The following is a 16,636-nucleotide window of genomic DNA, read 5'->3' as shown; positions in this document are numbered from 1 at the left end:
CTAGTTGGGTGGTAAATATCATGTACTTGCAGCTTTCACTTACAGAGAAGTACAAATGGGTGCAAAACCCAAGGCATGTACTGATGATACCTCATGATATTTGGCACTATACACACCCTGCATCAAAATATACAAATACTACATGCCTGTACATAAAATACAGCTCAGGAAAGAGCAGAACACTAGAAAAACCATGACATTCACAGGAAATATTCAATTCAGTATTAAACATGCCCAATGATATACAAAAATGTACACAGCCTACAATAGTGACCTTAATTTGTGAGGACCCAGCCGAGAGCAGATTATTCAGCACAGGATTTCTTTGAAATCTAGAGAAGAAATAGCAAAGCGACTCTTATCCAGTCCATTGCTATTGCTTAGATATTATTGTACACATGCAATCTATCTAACTTAGCTCCAAGAAAGTTATGAAATTAACTGATATGCTATGGCAAGCTTAAAGTTAAGTAATGTGACAATCTGAAAGTATGTTACCAATAAGGTTTGAGTTCATGAACAGCTAGCTATCTGTAGCTCAAGGTGGGGTATCTTGGTAAATGCACAAAAATAATACTGTGAAAACGCAGAAAAAATGTGAATTGTAATGTAAGGAAAAGTCATCACAATTACATACATTTATATCTGATACATTTATGACTGATCATGTGGTGTATCAGTGGCAACATCATCTTATTATTAGATTCAACCTTCCCACTGTAAAATTATACGACACAATATCTATCCTATGTTTATATGGTTGAACATATAGTGTGTGTACATAATTACACTGTTTCTTTCATCCATTACTTAAACTCATTCTGTACAGATATTGCAGCTTAACTTACCAACATATTTTGCACTTTTCTTGAAATATCACCATCATTACCTAAAACTGAAGATGTACAAAACTGTCCTAATAGCTACTGCCAGTATAGACAAATCACTACCTTTTCCAATGCCTCCTACAGCCTACAAAGAAAAACATTCATCAACTTGGAAAAGGAGGACTTTTGAACTGACCTGTACCTGCCTTAAAGGTGTTTGGCCTGAGAAGATACAACAAAGATTAGAGATTTAAAAAATTACCTGGCCATATTCACTGAAATATATCTATTCTTTCCATTTTTACTGAATGAAATAAGTGAATAAATAGTTGAGCTTGACAAGTAAGGCAACTCCACATTTTAGTTCATATGTACATGGCTCTTTTCCTATCCTTTAAAAAGGAAAACAAATCATGAACTTAGTCATGAACAACAAAAGCACAATGAACACAAACTTTTCAATCGATGATTAACATTATACTTCCTTACCTAAAACTGTAAGTACCATTTTTCTTCTGCTGCCATTCCCTATCCCATAAAATATCTGTAGATATGTTTCTGGACAAATGACAAATGCACTCTAAATTCGTCTTCATCAATACAATGTCTGTGAAACTACAAAAAAGTTGCACAAGAAAAGTGTGTGAGACATGACAGGTGATGATGAGTCAGTGTGAGGGTTATAAGAATTCCTGGACCAGCATCATGGTGATGTTTGTTTTTACAGTCTTTTCCAGGGCACAGCCTGTTCATATCTACATTACCTATCTATCTGTAAACATCCCCTATGCTAAGGTTCTGTCTCGTCTTCTTCCCCTGGCTGTGATGATAACCTTTCAATTCTCCGTCTCCGAATTTCGTTCGCGTCTGTTTCAGGTGGCACCTCTGTGTCCTCCGGGATAAGTGTTTCTGTTGGAGGGGTGAATCCCACCGCACCTTCCAGCTCACTCAGATCTAGGTAAAGTTAAGTTTGACACACATGGTTAAAGATTTAAGAAAATTACATTTTGCTAACGCTCTAAGGTTTTCACACAAATACTGCTAAATTGAATGCAACTGCAAGCATATGATGGGCAATAAAAACTTTTCTGTCAATCGATAGAAAATTGTCTTGTAGACTAAATTTCATTTCCACAAGGCTAGAGTAAAACAAATGGGTCAAATGCTGAAAGATAAAATGTACTAGAAGTTACTGAGACATAAACATACCTCCTGACTCTTCCTGACTCGCTTCACTTTCCTCTGTTGTGGGTTTCTGATCTGGGCTGCTAGGGGTCTCTTCTCGTGGTGACATCTTACTGGAGACCACACTGGTGACCTCTGTAGTGTCTGCAGGCTGGGTGGTGGTGGCTGTTGGCACGGGGGTGGAACCTTGGCCTGCAGTGGTGGCAGCTACTGGAGTTCTACGGAGAACGGGAAGGAAATGGTTTACAGGAGAATACATCACATCTAGCACTGTTGTAGCAAAAGCAGGATTCTATAACACATTTGGTCTGGCGATGACAATGAATTTGAAACTATTCTTTCCTCTGTGAACAGCCTTAGACTTGGAACAACTGTTAGACTCAATAACTTGACATTGACTTCTGTCAAAGTAAGTGCGGTACTAACCCCAGTGTGGCCATGAGGGAGGTGTACTGTTGCATCTGCACCATGGCAGCATCCAGAAGCGTCTGTATGCTGCGCAGACACTCCACCCGAGCCACCAGGTGCTGCCTCTCCTGGCCCTCCATGGCCCGCAGCTCCTCCTCAGTCATACCCGAGTAGTTAGGGGAAGGCATGGGCGGTGGGACTGCAACAGAGACGGGATTGGTATGTACGAAACTAAGATTCAGGGACTTATTAAGGCTAACTCAATCCTAAAACAGTGCAAACTGATGAAAACATAATACAGGATATGGAAGATGTTCTTCTTTAGATTCTGGCGTTTCTTATTAAAGAAGGCATTACAGGTTGAAGTGTTTTCCTTACCAAATGGCGGTGGCACAAAGAACCCTGGTGGCATCATGAACGGTGGAGGCAGTCCACCCATTGGTGCACCATGTGGAGGGGGAGGGGGAAACGGTGGTAGTCCTGCTACTGTAGGGAGGGGGCTGCCTGGTGGAACTGTTGTCATGGCAGGTGCTGTGGAGCCAGGTGCTGCAGCTGTAGCAGAGATCAATACTGGATAAAGACGCTAACTAGCAAACTGATACACTCACAGAATGAAGAATGTACATACATTTTGGCTTTTTTGAGTTTGAATCTATTCGTATCCACAAGTAGCTTAACAATATATGTACAAGTACATTGCAGCTACTCTTCCTGTGGTCCATCAACAAACATAACTGGACAAAAATACAAGACACACAGGAACAAATACAAGACACACAGGAACAAAACATACACAGAATATAGGCTGATACTCATTGTCAAACCTTTGATGGATCTTCACACATAAAAAAATATGTTTTCAATTATTGGGAAGAAACAAAGGCACATTCGTGAAGCTTTGTGAAAGCTCCAATCCTAATTCATGATTTGTCCAGGTGTGAAGGACATATATACCCTGTAGCTCTTGTGACATTTAGCCCGGTACTAGCCTAGCATTATCAATAGCATACCAGGTTGTGTAGCAGCAGTGGTTGAGGCAGCAGCCTGGGATGTTCCAGCAGGAGGTGGGGTCTGGGGAGGGACCTGGGGCACCTGGCCTGGGTGCACGTGGGGAGGTGGCCACATTGGGAACCCAGGAAATACAGGGGGAACTGCAAAGGGCAAAGAATGAGAAACATTACATGCTTGAAATAGCTATCCATTTCTGTAAAACCATAAAAAGTTCACAGTGTGAACGCCATTCATCTTAAGGTTAGTGAAGTTTACGGAACACGGGAAAATAGGCAAGGGAAAGAGACAAAGAATAACTGTCGGCTTAAAATCAGTATTATGCTAAATTATGATCTTCACAGTAGACATTAATCTTGAACTGTCTGTGTAAAATCATTATCAAATTATCTTCTTTACAGTTGAAATCAATCTAACAGTTTTGCTTTGGTGTGTAATACGTTAGCAGAGCAAAACTATAATGGCCCTTAGGCTTCATGATTGAAATAGCCACTGACTCTGCTGCGGTGGTTGTGGGGCAGGTGGTGGCTGTGGCGTGGCGTTCTGCTGGGGTGGGGGTGCCCTCAGCACGTCCATCCGGCAGGTGGGACAGGTCTGCTGGCGCTGGAACCAGGAGCGCAGACACGACGTGTGGAAGATGTGGTTACAGGGCAGCTTCTTACTGGCCGTCACCATCTCCTCACGGCAGATGATACACACATTGTCAGCCTGGGCAAGCTCCTCTGGGGTGGCATCAGGGTATCTGGGGAAGGGAGGGAAAGAGACAGGGCATTGTTAAAAAGGCACATGTTAAAATTAACACATGTACATGTACTCTAACTGACAAGGAAAAATGTGAAAAGTCAGAATTTATATCTTAAAAACTCTTACTACTTGAATACTGTTCATCATACTACTTACAGGGTGTTCATGTTCCTGATGGCTCGTCTGGACATGATGACATCATTTACTGCCTTCTTGAAAGCTCTGTAAAAAACCAACAGTTTGCGGTGAGTATCAACTCTAATACATGTATGTGATTTTCCTATTATAAGCTCTGTCAGCTATGATTTTACAAAAGCAAACTTATTCAACACTTGTCAAATTCATTGTACTTTTTTTTCTAAAAACACATAGAGATGTGCAATTTCACTACTTTTGTATCTCTCATGGAGCGAACATTGTAAGGGGGCAATGTCTACTACACATTATCTACAAAAACATCAAGAAGTGACTTACCTGACAGTAAGGTACATGGGTCTGATGGCAAACAGTGGGAAGGTGTGCACCTTGATCATGATGATCATGAAGGCCATATACAGCAGCACCTTCACAAACCCTGTCAGTACAAGACACAATACATTGTGTCAGTACAACATATGTGGATACATAACTACATGTATTTTCATGTTTATGCTTATAAATCAAGCCAGTACCTCTGCAATAGCCTTGGTAGACTATGGCTACTGTCAGAATTTGGTTTTGGGCTAAGTATCAATGTCTAACTTTTCATTCGATTATGATAATAATAAGAAGTTTATTGCAAGTTCATGCCCGTGGGCTAATTGCAAATAGAGAAAAACATACATGCGTCAGTAAACTGTGTCTGACTTTGTTGTAACAATAGACCCATGGCAAGTTCAGGCAACCACTCTTTTACTTGCCTTTAAATCACAACTGTCACAGTATGCAGGAGCCATGTAGGTGGTTTCTGGTACACTATAAATATCCATGCCAATAATCATACACACCCATGGTCAGTTCAGTGTATAAGAGGTAGACAGCCTTGTTGTCCCAAGGGTTCTCACTCTGCAGGTCGATGGTGTGTAGAATGTACTTCACAAAGGTGGTGATTACCATGGTGAGCAGGATGGCATACTGTGGAAACACACAGGAGATAATGCACCTGAGTGATAAATATTGACATGTCCTGGCAACATCTTAGCAAGGAATGATTCCACACAAGCTTAGCTTGATTAAACTTTGTCTCAGTAATGTCTTTCACAACCATTCTACCAGTAGCCTGAGTGTCATCCCATTTACTTGTACATGTAGTTCCAGGCTTTACCTTCACTGTTTGGTGAAGGTAGAGCCTGGAACTAAACAGCATGACACTTGGTATAATTCTACCAGATCTGAAATGCATCAACTTGCCACAACTAGTATAAAAATTGAGCTCAACACAGCCAAAGTCAACAGCTGCACCTACAAAATGTAGTATTAACAATAATGGTAAACCCATCCATACAACAAGCCAATCAGAAACTACCTCCTGCTTAGGGCCTTCTGGAAAGATTACAGGCATAGTTCATACAGCTCTAAAAGATAATGAACTCATTAACATGGCCAGCGCTGAGACATGGAGATACCCAGATCGCAGTACTGCACTGGATCGATCCAAATGCACTAACACTAAGCCACTGAAGCTCCCACTCACTGACAACCCTTCAACCCTGACGTACCTCAAACCCGAAGACAAGCTGCACGGTGGCTCCTCTGATAAGTGTGCTGTGGTAGGCATGGCTGATAAACATGGCATCCAGACATCCCAGCACAAGTAGTAATGCTAAACAAAGGCAAATCAAACCATGGCACTAATGGTAACAGCAAGCCCAGATGGGGACAGTAGATATATATGTGTATGATACATGTAGGTAAACAAATTTCATAACATACATAGACTCACATCAGGAAAACATTGAAGCACTTACAGCACAGAAAAAACATGTCTAGTGTTTCTTTGTGTTTCTGCACAAAACTTAGATATGCTAGTTCTTTGATTTGGACGACTTTATTACACATTGTGCATGTAATAATACTATACTCACATATGACTCTGATATGGAATAGCCAAGAGATCACAGGACTTCTCTCCATCTGTGGGAAACAAGTAAGATACATAAAAGGATTTCTACAGAACAGTGCACAATATCATCGCTGACTGAAGTTGCAATATGTACAAAGGAACAAACAATTATCTATCCAAATCTAAGAAAACTTTCTTTAGCCTGTTGCAGTATGTTTGTTTGACCACAAAGTCACGAACTACTCACATAGTCCACTCTATCCTCGGCTAGCCAGTGGAAGCACTTAAGGAACAGCAGGAAGGTGAAGAGCGCCACAAATCTGGGGCTGAAGTCGTCTCTGAAGACCGTGAAGGCCAGACAGGTCTCTGTCACGGCATACCACGACCGCTCGATCAGATGCTGTACAGTGAAGGACATACAATAAACATCATATATAATCTTCCTCACCAAACTTCCACTGGTTACCTACCCTAGAAGCCCAGAGTACAGCAGGGCTTAGCCGGGGCAACTAACGACTTGCCCCGTAAAGCGATGGCCGTTTCAATCAAAGTGAAAACTGTACAATATGCGACTAAAGCACAGTTTAAGCACTATCGAGAACTTACGACCATCGCGAAAATTCCATTTTCTCCTTACCGCAAAATTAAATCAACGCAAACTTAAATGCATTTACAGTAGTAGCTTTGTCTGTTATATTCTTATATCTTGGACTCACAACTAAAGCACTACTTTCACATAGGGTGTTATAATGTAACAGGTTTTTGTTGGACAGTTGGTTGACTGGTTTCCCAACAGGATTTGATAACTCATCAAGTTTATATTGGTAAAATTTCATGAACTTTTTTGTGTGTGCATGATTGATTGTATGAGAGATCTTGGTCCAATACACAATCCTTCAGCAGTGTTCTTCGAAACTACACATTACACAAGCATCCTATACCGAATAGACAACAAACAGGTGTTTAATCCCATGAGAAATTATGCTAGCCTGTAGATCTAAGCCTTTCAATATGCTCTAAAATAATTATGTACGTAGTGCTTTTAAGACAATATTGGCTCTTTTAATCAACGTCGTTCGTAAAAGTATCATTTCACGGTTAAAACTGGGTTCAAACAGCTGACGCCTTGTTGACAATAGACCAGGATGCGGTTGTACCGGTACTGGTGACCCACCTCCATCTCAGCCGCTCTCAGCTGCCCGAAAAACAACTTGCGGACCAGCTTCCCCATCAGGATGACGATCACGAAGGCTTGGATGTACAGCACCTGAAGGGAAATCGGGATGTTTCGTATACATCTCAAGCTTTCCTGAGAAATGTGCTAGATATATAAACTGACGAAAATCGACAGGTGACACGTTGCATAGACTGCACTGTTCAACAACTCATCTGACATGCAGACGAAAAATGAAACACGGTACTCACAGCCATACTAGGATTAGACTTGGTCAGGTAAACTACAGACGGGTAAAACTGTTGCTTCTGGTAGTATGCATTCCCTATGACTGCCGCAGTTAGGCATAAACTGCCTAACGTTAGCACTACAGCCCGCATTTTGCCTGATTGTGTTCAACGCTCTCTCCTGCTCTCGAGACAAGAAGTCAACACAACATGGCCGCCACCTTCCGGGATGTGTTCGGTGATCTTCGGTCTTCCGAATACTTCCTTATATGGAAGAGTGATTTGGCTGGCGGTCATTGGATGGATTTGTAAGGCTGTACCATTAGAGTATTTTAGGGGAACAAGTTTTTTCTATTTTAACGCTATTTTGAGTACCTCTGAAACATATGTATAAACATAAAGTGATAGACACAGATTAAACTCCATAGCATTATATACTTTGAATCAATTAATTAGGCGTCATTAATGGTCATCAATAAATTCATAGTCTCCGTCGTACTCCCATCGTGACAGGGATGTACATACCCTTTAACCAAATATGGTTCTAATGTACAGTGCGCAAGCGCTAAACAGCAGACGTCTTTTTCCCGCGAAATTCGGAAATTCTGTCAGCTTCGAATCGTTCTCAGATTCTGTCAGGGAAGCGCCAACCTTGGACTGAGAGGTTTGGTCAGGCCTTGTGCTGGTCCTCTGACGGTCTCCTGTCAGCCGCAGCGATGTTTTCCGACTACAAACGCGCAGTGCAGTCGCACGAGTTATTTTCTGAACAACTTTCAACCCCATCCAGACAGACTGAACAACGGCGGGCCGTTGGCAGTCGTGACGGTAGCTTAGAATGTCGTCTGCAGGCGCAGGAAATCGTCGGCCATTCTGAGGAAAAAGGGCTCCCCAGAGGATCTACCTTGGCCAGTTTCGATTCCGATGAAATGATGTGTGACCAAGGTAATAAATGCCTTTGCACTGCATTAATATTACCTGCAATAAGAATGGTTTGTTTTGGTTGTTTTTTTCCATGCGCGCTCCAGAACTAAAAGTAGAAGATACACAACTGAACATCGAGTTGTATGCGTCATGATCATGAACTTCTCATAGTTACTATTCAATGTCTAGCGTTACTCGTCGAAGTTGGGGGAGATATACGGGAGGTTCAGCTGGACTATGCATTTGTCATTCTTGGTGTAGATGATTTCTACCGTGAGCCGTATCTGTCCGAGGACTTCGACTCTTCTTTCTTTGCCAACTCTGAGATGAGTATCTGGGACATGGAGGGACAGTCCGAGGAATGGGACAAGACGACGGGCCCATCTCCTCCAGTGGCAAGCAAACAGGAGACCCCGATCCTGACACGCCCCCTGGTCTCACATGTGGGGAAGTCACTGCTCAGCAAGCGGAGCCGGACTCCAGAGCGACCCCCGCATCCAGCTCCCTGTCCTCTGGCAAAGAGGATGAAGAAACCCAGCCTTATCGTCAAAACGACGGAGATGGATGCTTTCTTCAGGCTGATAGGTAATTGTGCTTTATCTTTTTTCACAACATGGTAACACATAATTTAAAGCTAATTAATAAAACAGATTCTATAGATCTCAGAGACACACTGTGAGTTAAATGTTTACCTGTTTATCTTAAAGTTGTTGTAGACCAGCCACAGTACTGTAGACAACTGATTTCATGCCTAGATCCATCCAAGCATAGATAAAGATCTTTGACATTTCTAATGAAAATAAGCCCAAGTAAGAAATGATGACTGACAAACTAAACAATTTACACAGATGATGACCTGATTCAAGATTTCCTTTGGATGGACAGATGTTGCAGGATAGCTGACAAGGTAAAGATGATGGCACACAATATTAGTCCTGGGCATTGTATTCTGTTTCAGGATTCATCTTGACTTTGGTTGTCATCTTTTCAAAACCTTCTATTGATACAGATTTGGAAATACTAATATTGCATGATATTGTTGTCCAAATGCCCGTAGTACTTGTTGGCCATGGTGTTTGCCTACTTCAAGAGAGTCGGATACTCTGTGCAGCAGTACAACAGGATGAACTTTTTTGTGGCTCTGTGAGTACCTTCTGTGGGCAACACTCTGATCAACAGAATCTATCATTACCACCAAATAACCATCAAACACTGATACACTGATGCTATGGAAAGTGAGGGATTTAGATAGATGAAGATTATGGCAACATAGGTTTTGCATCGGGTCTATTATCCTGTCTATATAACAACTTCTTAATGTTACTTATACAGACCACATGTTAATATAACCACATATTTCTATATATATAGTGGGATTTAGTATGGTGTGTTCGGATTGAAAATTCAAATTGATTTTGTACATTATAGGAAGCTGAAATATTGCTTTTCAAAATACATGCCAGTTTCTAAAATTACTATGCTTCACTTCATACATCAATCAGCTACCTGGCCAATGACATGGAAGAGGATGAAGATGATATGAAGTATGAAATCTTCCCCTGGGCCCTTGGTGTAGACTGGAGGAGCCGGTACCCGCGGTTCCTGAGGAGAAGAGACCACCTGTGGGAGGCCATGCACTACAGGGCAGCTGTCAGCAGGAAGTGCAGTGAGGAGGTGACACATAGCTTTTTTTTTATGTATCAGCCATTACCTACCATTGTAGGCATATGGATAGATGACGTGGTCAGGTGATACAACTTTCTCTACTAAAGTAACCCAGTGTTTTACATTTTATTTTTCCTGGATGTAGGAATATCTAGTTGATTTACCAGTGTCAGATATATTCATTTATCAAATTAGTACATTTGTTGTTCTGGTTGTCCCTTGACTCAGTTTAAGTCTAGAAAAATTTGACTTATCACAAAAGCAATCTATTGTGGACTAAAAGGCAGTTTGAACTAGCCTCCGTTTTTACACTTTTTGCAGCCAGCCCGTAACTATCAGCCAACCCTGTAACTATCAGGGTTGGCTGATAGTTACGGGCTGGCTGCAAAAAGTGTATTATTTAGCCCCCCCAAAAAGCCGGTTCAGAGCCTGCAACGGAGGCTAAGTTTGAACATTCCTCCCCAGAATCATGACAGACATCACTTGCTTTATTGCAGATCATGCTGATTGCTCCGTGGCACAACATCTGGCAGCGTCTGCGCTCTGACCACCACGCAGGGGCGACACGGCACTACCCGAAAGATGAACATGATTATGAACCAAGGGGACCTGGCTATGAGCCTGTATACTGTGCTGTTTGTCAGGTAGATTTCCTGATTCCCAGACAAGTTACCATCATCTTTTACCTGAAATATGAGCGGAGGTGACAGATTGGAAGTTTGAGTACACATGCTAACAACTCCCACCATATGTGATACATTGTATTTCACTTCTACCATTATGACAGAAGCGGGAAAGAAAAGTTGCTGCTTTTTTGTCCTTCTGTGTAGGGTGTAGTTGGAGACATTGAAAGCAGCAGTGACGGCTATGAGTCTGACAGCCAAGCCAGTACCTACCTCTACCTGTCAGAAACCTCAGAGTCCTCACAGGAGGATCCCTCACTGTCCATTGCTCCAGAAGACTGGTCCAGCTTCAACATGCAAGGTAACATTCTCTACATGGAGTATCCTAGTTAAAAACGGGAATTCGACTGTTCATGTCTATGTCACGTTTCAAACACTTCTATCAATGGGGTTTCCTTGTTACATGTATTTGGAATCCCAATAGAAGGGTGATAACTGATAATTATGTGATTTGCAGGTCTGAAGAAGACACTACAGACAGATCCTGTGCCTGTTGGAGATGATGCTGACTCCATCTGGGCCAGTAAGGAAGAGTGATTGGGATGAGACTTTAGTCCAGTTTAGTTACATGGATAATGTCTCAGTTGTAAGAGGGGGAGGAGATTCATTTTAGAAAATTCATGTTCAATTGTTTGTATGAACAAAAAACGTTCCATGGTCAAAACTGCCCATGTAATATTGAGAAAATGATAATTCAACCTAATGCTTTCTTTTTCTACCGAGGGCAAAAGCAAAGCATTATCACGCCTTTCCTTTCCACTGGACATAGTGAACTATAGTGTGAACCAAAAAAGTCTCAGGGATAAATGGGCTGATGATAGCAGTTGTCAGTATTTTATCATTGTTTATTGTGCATATGAACTGGTCCATTTACTTTTGTTATAACCAGGAAATAATAACACATAAAAGAGCCTTTTTATTCAATAACATATATTGTTTGGCATTCATTAAGATCCACTACTGGTTCTAACAGTTAAAATGAATTTGCCCATATCGATTCAAAAAATGGTATGCCATTGATTCATACTGTACAGTACTGATGATGGTTGTAAAGGAATCCAAAAACAAAAATGTATTTGGCCAGGAGTAATTATTTATCAATACTTATTTAATGTATATCAGTATATTCTTATCTTATCTTATCTGTATCTTATATACTATATGCAGAATGGTGATGTACCATTTGCACAGCAATATCAGCAAATGAGGTGACCTGTACATAGATGTAACATATTGTTCATTGACTGTATTTAAGTACAACATTTTGTTGTTGTCTATACAAGAGAAGAGAAGGCACTGGTTTCTCATAACATAGTTGATTCATGACCTTGTCACTACCAGTAATGTTATGTGGTGAATCCTTTATGTCTTGTGTCGGAGTAGACCCTCAGCTTCACCAAAAACCCTGGAAGGAAGAAAATTGGTACAGGTTAAGAAAACAGATTAGATGGATTATCTTGATTGTGGTGATATTCTGAAAAATGAACATGTTGTTTACAGACCAACATATACATTCACATTGGTAAAATCCATATGTACTACAATGGTCAAATGACTCAGTCGTAAACCCCATACTTAATAAAGTGAATACATTCTATTCCTGCCATCTCACACCTTGTGATTGTAATCATTGAACTATAATGGTTTTGCATGTTGGTACTGCTTACATTTGTCCTAGAGCATGTTCTGCCTTACTGCAAATATCAGAAATATAAATGTTTGTAGACACCTTACCTGTATGTGAATCCTGTGTGATGGCAGGTCTGGCCAGGAAAGCTGTGTCTTCTGTTATCTGCTCCACATTCTCTTCCTCTTCTGTTGAAGACCCTTAAAACAAGCAAAGATAACAGAAAGCAGTCTTCAACAAGATTGGATAGCACCCTCAAAGACTAATAAGGTGTTCTTGCTTTCTGATTCTTACAGAACACAATGTTTGTTGATGTTTGTATGTTTTAATTGACATACATGTACAAAATGACAGAATACAAAGAAATAAGATCTATATTCTAATTTCCAACGAAAGATCGGTAGGTCAGAAGAATTTACCTCCTGCAACTCTACCACAGAGATATGTTAGATATATATCATATTACCTTGTTCCTCACCACTGCTGGTCTCCCCATGTGAGGAGCTGCCAGGCTTGTGGATGAGCCTGCCTGTATAATGTCGTGCAGGTGTCACTAGCCAGTTCCTGTGGTCCACCTCTAACACCTGCTCCACTATTACTGGCAGCTGATGCTTCAAAATGCTGGCCACTAGGTCTACCACTTGTGTCATGCTATAAAGCACATGGAAAGACAAAAGTACATTCAGAAACATAGAAAAAATCCATCAGGTGATGGAACATGGGTACCTCAACATAAGATAACATAAGTTGTTGTTTTCACAGTATCAAAAAAAAAGTGATATCTTACTTGACGATGTGGCATGTGATGACTTTGCCTGGCTTGATGAGAGGCAAGACTGCACGCAATCCTAGGTTAGGAGTCAACATGTCCAGGAATGCCTGTGAAAGAGGTACATAAGAGCTGGTGTTGGCTATCATATCACCTCCAGAATTCATCTGACTGTCAGGGTATTCAAGGGGGAGAACCAGGGCAATACATGTTTTGATTTCTTTTCTTTCATGAGATGATCACAAAATCTATGAACATATAATATGATAAGTATTTCATGGTTAATTTCTACATTTGGAAGCTAAGATTTAGAAGGATAGTAACAGGTCACATCTTTTACGGAAGTGGCTGGATTGAATGGCTTGTCCCAAGCAAGGGATGTAACTTAGCATTTGGATCATGAAATAAAACAATGTAAAATACAAGAATACATGCACATTAGAATCACATTGGATTGCCTTGTGTGACTTACCCCATCCAGCAGGTGCCTGACCCTGTCTGTGGCATTGATCACATCTGCATGATGGAAGGTCACATTGTCAGGCCAGTCTGTCTCATGACTCAGCTTCCAGGAGTCTATCCACAGCCTGTACAGACATACTTGATGTTTAGCTTAAAGGCAACCTAAGCAATATCAGGGCGCTGAAAGTCATATATTCAAAATCAATTTTTTTCTGATTTCTATCCATAGTAAGTTTTGATAACACTATACCATCACATATCGACCATCATGGAGCAAAAATGTGATGTCGTTGTGTGGTGGGAACTCATTGAAAATCTGAGCACTTGGAGGCCAGCCATCATTTCAAATCTCTCGAACATGCACGATTCTGACCGATAAGTCCCGAACGCATCCGAAGAAATAATCACGTGGTCATGGCTCAATGTCATTGGGCATTGTGACGTCACGCGGCCGGAAGTTACCGAAAATTGTCGACAGAAAACGGTTACGGCTGGATTCTGGGCTGATTTTTGGGGGGACCCAATAAATAAAATACTCCTTTTGTGGCTTGCTTCTGTGCTATTTTTAAACGCCCAAAGTCTGAAATAATGATACAGATGTGCTAATATGGGGAAGCAAATGTCAATTTCAACCTCACAAAACAGAATTGATTTCCCCAGAATATTTCAAGTTTTACCCCCTGAAATCGCTTAGGGCACCTTTAAAACAACAGGACAGCATTCAGATGCTGTTGAGTTCGAAACTTTTATAAGAGCTGGAAAACTTTGCTGTCTTACCCTTTCAATCAAATACAGTAGCAGCATAAGACAAAATAACTAAGTAGATACAAGACGATGTTTATAGACAAGACTTCAATGCTCACCTGTAGTTGCATTTAGCTCTGTTCAGGTGGTCCTCCTTACTATCAAAGGAGATGACCCTGCCAATGACTCCCACAGCCCTGGACAGGAACAGTGTCATGGCACCAGACCCAGTCCCACACTCCAGTACCCAGTCTCCTGGTGACACGTCCATCAGGCACAAGGCTGTGTTGTTGTTCTGCAGGAAAAAAAAAATTCCACCTAAGCTGTACAAGTACTTTCTTAAGAAGACTAGTAGTTGTAGATTACTTTTGTTTACAATGATGGGCTTAGGGAGAAAATTCAGATGCCCCCTGGAGAAATAACTTCATGAGCTTCTTTGGTATTGGTAGCATCAATTTTATAGGGGCATCATCTCCAAAGGTCTTAGCAAATGTAAAGCCCCCATAGATAGTGAAAGGATTAGCCTGTGTTTACACAAGCTTTCGCTGGCGGAGGTTAATGACCCCCTTGGGGGAGGTATCCATTGGGCCCGGTTTAGTCACGCTAGTGACATGATATGTGCCCTTTTTTTTAAATTCATCAGGCTGCAGTAACATCATGGATTACTAGTCGGCACTTTGGTGCCACCATAACTTCCTGATATAATTAGTTATCAATAACAATATAGAATGTTCACTAGTACATTAGGTTAGCTACATGTACAATTTCCCCCGAAATAAATTACTGCTACACTAAAACGTGAACCTGTCAACATTTGCCATCAAATATTTCTAGTTTACAATGTATTACTAAGCCAATAAAAGATACTTCCTTTACCACACCTCACTAATTTCTGCAGTTTGACTTTCAACTCAGACACTGCCTTTCCCAATATCCTCCTACCTTTGGGTGTGGGATAGCAGCTATCTTCTTCATGTACAGTGTGAACTCGTCTAAACTTGGGCGGCGAATGATCATCTCTGTCCCAGTTGAGGTGATGTAGGTGTCTCCTGGATTCTTCCCAATGATGTCTTCAAACAGAATCATCCCATGGTTGCTGTTGACCTTCCTTCTCTCATCCAGGATCCACATCTTGCGAAAGTGCTGAACTTCTTTCTGTTCCTTCAGCTCAGCTATGATTGGCTCTCCTACCTTGAGTGCCACCTGTTTCGATGGCGATTTGAACACTTTGAAATTTGGCAGATTAAAATTCAAGTCAAATGGAAACAGGTTTGATCTTCCTGTTGAGCTCAAGTCTTTAACATCTTTTGTCCTTAAGAGTTGATCATCATTCTCTTTGTCCAATCGATGGTCTTCAAGGACTTGACTGCTTTCAGTCTCATTACTAGTTTTAATACCTTGTCCTTGGTTAATTCTAATGTTTTGTTCTTTCAATGATTTCTCAGTTAATTCGGTTTCAGAGCTAGGCTTTTGAGGAGATTCCATCTCAAATGCACCCAAGTCAGTAGCTTTGCTTTTCCAAAAGTCCGGAGGCATAAAACCTGTAACGCGCTGAAAAGGGGATAGGGGGCGCCCACGCACGCGGCGGCCCATGGGTTGCTTTCTGAGTTCCTCTGATGACCCTGCAGTTGGTTTTTGTGGTAAACCCGACGGAGAGGGGCGAGGTGAAGATTCTAACACGTGACTTTTCTTGTCCATTTCGTTCTCCAGTACTCGTTTCTTTTGTTTCTCACTTTTGCCATGGTCTTCTCTATCCGTCGAAAACAGACGAACAAACAGGGCACCCCTCTGATCATCTTGAATGTGTTTCCGAACCCGGCACACAACAGCCTGGCATTTCAGATGACTTCCAAGATATCGGTACAGCTGCATCATAGTTCGATCTCTCTTGTGAACCAAACTAACATCACAAATCTTGAGAGTTGACCTCCTAACCGCGCATATTCACCTCACCACCAACTTCGCCACCATGCGTCCATCTGCGTCTTTGAGGTTGCAACCTTTCACCTTTGGCAGAATATCTCACTAGGTAGTAGGGAGCAAACATTTCTAGAGAGAGTTTGTTGATCATCCTGCATCAAAACAACGTAATAGATTGCAACGTAGTTACATTTTGTTTGCAATAAATGCTATCGATTCATCTTTGCTGTG

General features: G+C 41.4%; 3 protein-coding genes across 4 annotated transcripts; 1 reads left to right on the top strand and 2 right to left on the bottom strand.

Moving 5' to 3' along the window:
• Position 1: 1 nt before the first annotated feature.
• On the bottom strand, positions 2–7,866 carry LOC136433246 (E3 ubiquitin-protein ligase synoviolin-like). Of its 2 annotated transcripts, none has more exons than XM_066425258.1 (14): positions 7,639–7,866; positions 7,388–7,480; positions 6,461–6,613; positions 6,236–6,284; positions 5,870–5,973; positions 5,159–5,285; positions 4,647–4,746; positions 4,329–4,394; positions 3,926–4,170; positions 3,431–3,571; positions 2,799–2,990; positions 2,439–2,619; positions 2,037–2,230; positions 2–1,781 (listed from the first exon to the last, which is right to left on the bottom strand). In XM_066425258.1, the coding sequence occupies exons 1-14, from the start codon at positions 7,765–7,767 to the stop codon at positions 1,618–1,620; spliced, it is 1,938 nt and encodes a 645-aa protein (XP_066281355.1). In that variant the 5' UTR covers positions 7,768–7,866; the 3' UTR covers positions 2–1,617. The 2 variants fall into 2 exon arrangements, with proteins under 2 accessions (XP_066281355.1, XP_066281356.1); XM_066425259.1 differs by having other exon boundaries at positions 2,799–2,972.
• A 249-nt stretch (positions 7,867–8,115) lies between these two features.
• Positions 8,116–11,562, top strand: LOC136433250 (speedy protein A-like). Its single transcript, XM_066425263.1, has 8 exons — positions 8,116–8,556; positions 8,797–9,120; positions 9,384–9,442; positions 9,593–9,678; positions 10,038–10,209; positions 10,698–10,844; positions 11,031–11,184; positions 11,341–11,562. The coding sequence occupies exons 1-8, from the start codon at positions 8,331–8,333 to the stop codon at positions 11,418–11,420; spliced, it is 1,248 nt and encodes a 415-aa protein (XP_066281360.1). The 5' UTR covers positions 8,116–8,330; the 3' UTR covers positions 11,421–11,562.
• A 547-nt stretch (positions 11,563–12,109) lies between these two features.
• LOC136433247 (tRNA (adenine(58)-N(1))-methyltransferase, mitochondrial-like) lies at positions 12,110–16,506 on the bottom strand. Its single transcript, XM_066425260.1, has 7 exons — positions 15,428–16,506; positions 14,605–14,780; positions 13,752–13,866; positions 13,298–13,389; positions 12,977–13,161; positions 12,618–12,710; positions 12,110–12,288 (listed from the first exon to the last, which is right to left on the bottom strand). Exons 1-7 carry the CDS (start codon positions 16,358–16,360, stop codon positions 12,230–12,232), a joined length of 1,653 nt encoding a protein of 550 aa, XP_066281357.1. The 5' UTR covers positions 16,361–16,506; the 3' UTR covers positions 12,110–12,229.
• Between the last annotated feature and the right edge of the window lie 130 nt (positions 16,507–16,636).

This window comes from Branchiostoma lanceolatum, chromosome 4, assembly GCF_035083965.1.
Source record: "Branchiostoma lanceolatum isolate klBraLanc5 chromosome 4, klBraLanc5.hap2, whole genome shotgun sequence".
NCBI lineage: Eukaryota > Metazoa > Chordata > Leptocardii > Amphioxiformes > Branchiostomatidae > Branchiostoma > Branchiostoma lanceolatum.
This window is presented reverse-complemented; position numbering and strand designations above follow the sequence as displayed.

Bases quoted from the DNA above. Each gene is read 5' to 3' on its own strand.
- LOC136433246 (XM_066425258.1), bottom strand. From the start codon at position 7,767: ATGCGGGCTGTAGTGCTAACGTTAGGCAGTTTATGCCTAACTGCGGCA. The intron at 7,481-7,638 runs GTGAGTACCGTG...ATTTCCCTTCAG, and splicing joins AGTCTAATCCTAGTATGGCT to GTGCTGTACATCCAAGCCTT. The intron at 4,747-5,158 runs GTGTGTATGATT...TTGTACTGACAG, and splicing joins ATACACTGAACTGACCATGG to GGTTTGTGAAGGTGCTGCTG.
- LOC136433250 (XM_066425263.1), top strand. From the start codon at position 8,331: ATGTTTTCCGACTACAAACGCGCAGTGCAGTCGCACGAGTTATTTTCT. The intron at 9,443-9,592 runs GTAAAGATGATG...AAATGCCCGTAG, and splicing joins GTTGCAGGATAGCTGACAAG to TACTTGTTGGCCATGGTGTT. The intron at 10,210-10,697 runs GTGACACATAGC...GCTTTATTGCAG, and splicing joins GCAGGAAGTGCAGTGAGGAG to ATCATGCTGATTGCTCCGTG.
- LOC136433247 (XM_066425260.1), bottom strand. From the start codon at position 16,360: ATGATGCAGCTGTACCGATATCTTGGAAGTCATCTGAAATGCCAGGCT. The intron at 13,867-14,604 runs GTGAGCATTGAA...ATGTCTGTACAG, and splicing joins AGAGCTAAATGCAACTACAG to GCTGTGGATAGACTCCTGGA. The intron at 13,162-13,297 runs GTAAGATATCAC...TGTGCTTTATAG, and splicing joins ATCACATGCCACATCGTCAA to CATGACACAAGTGGTAGACC.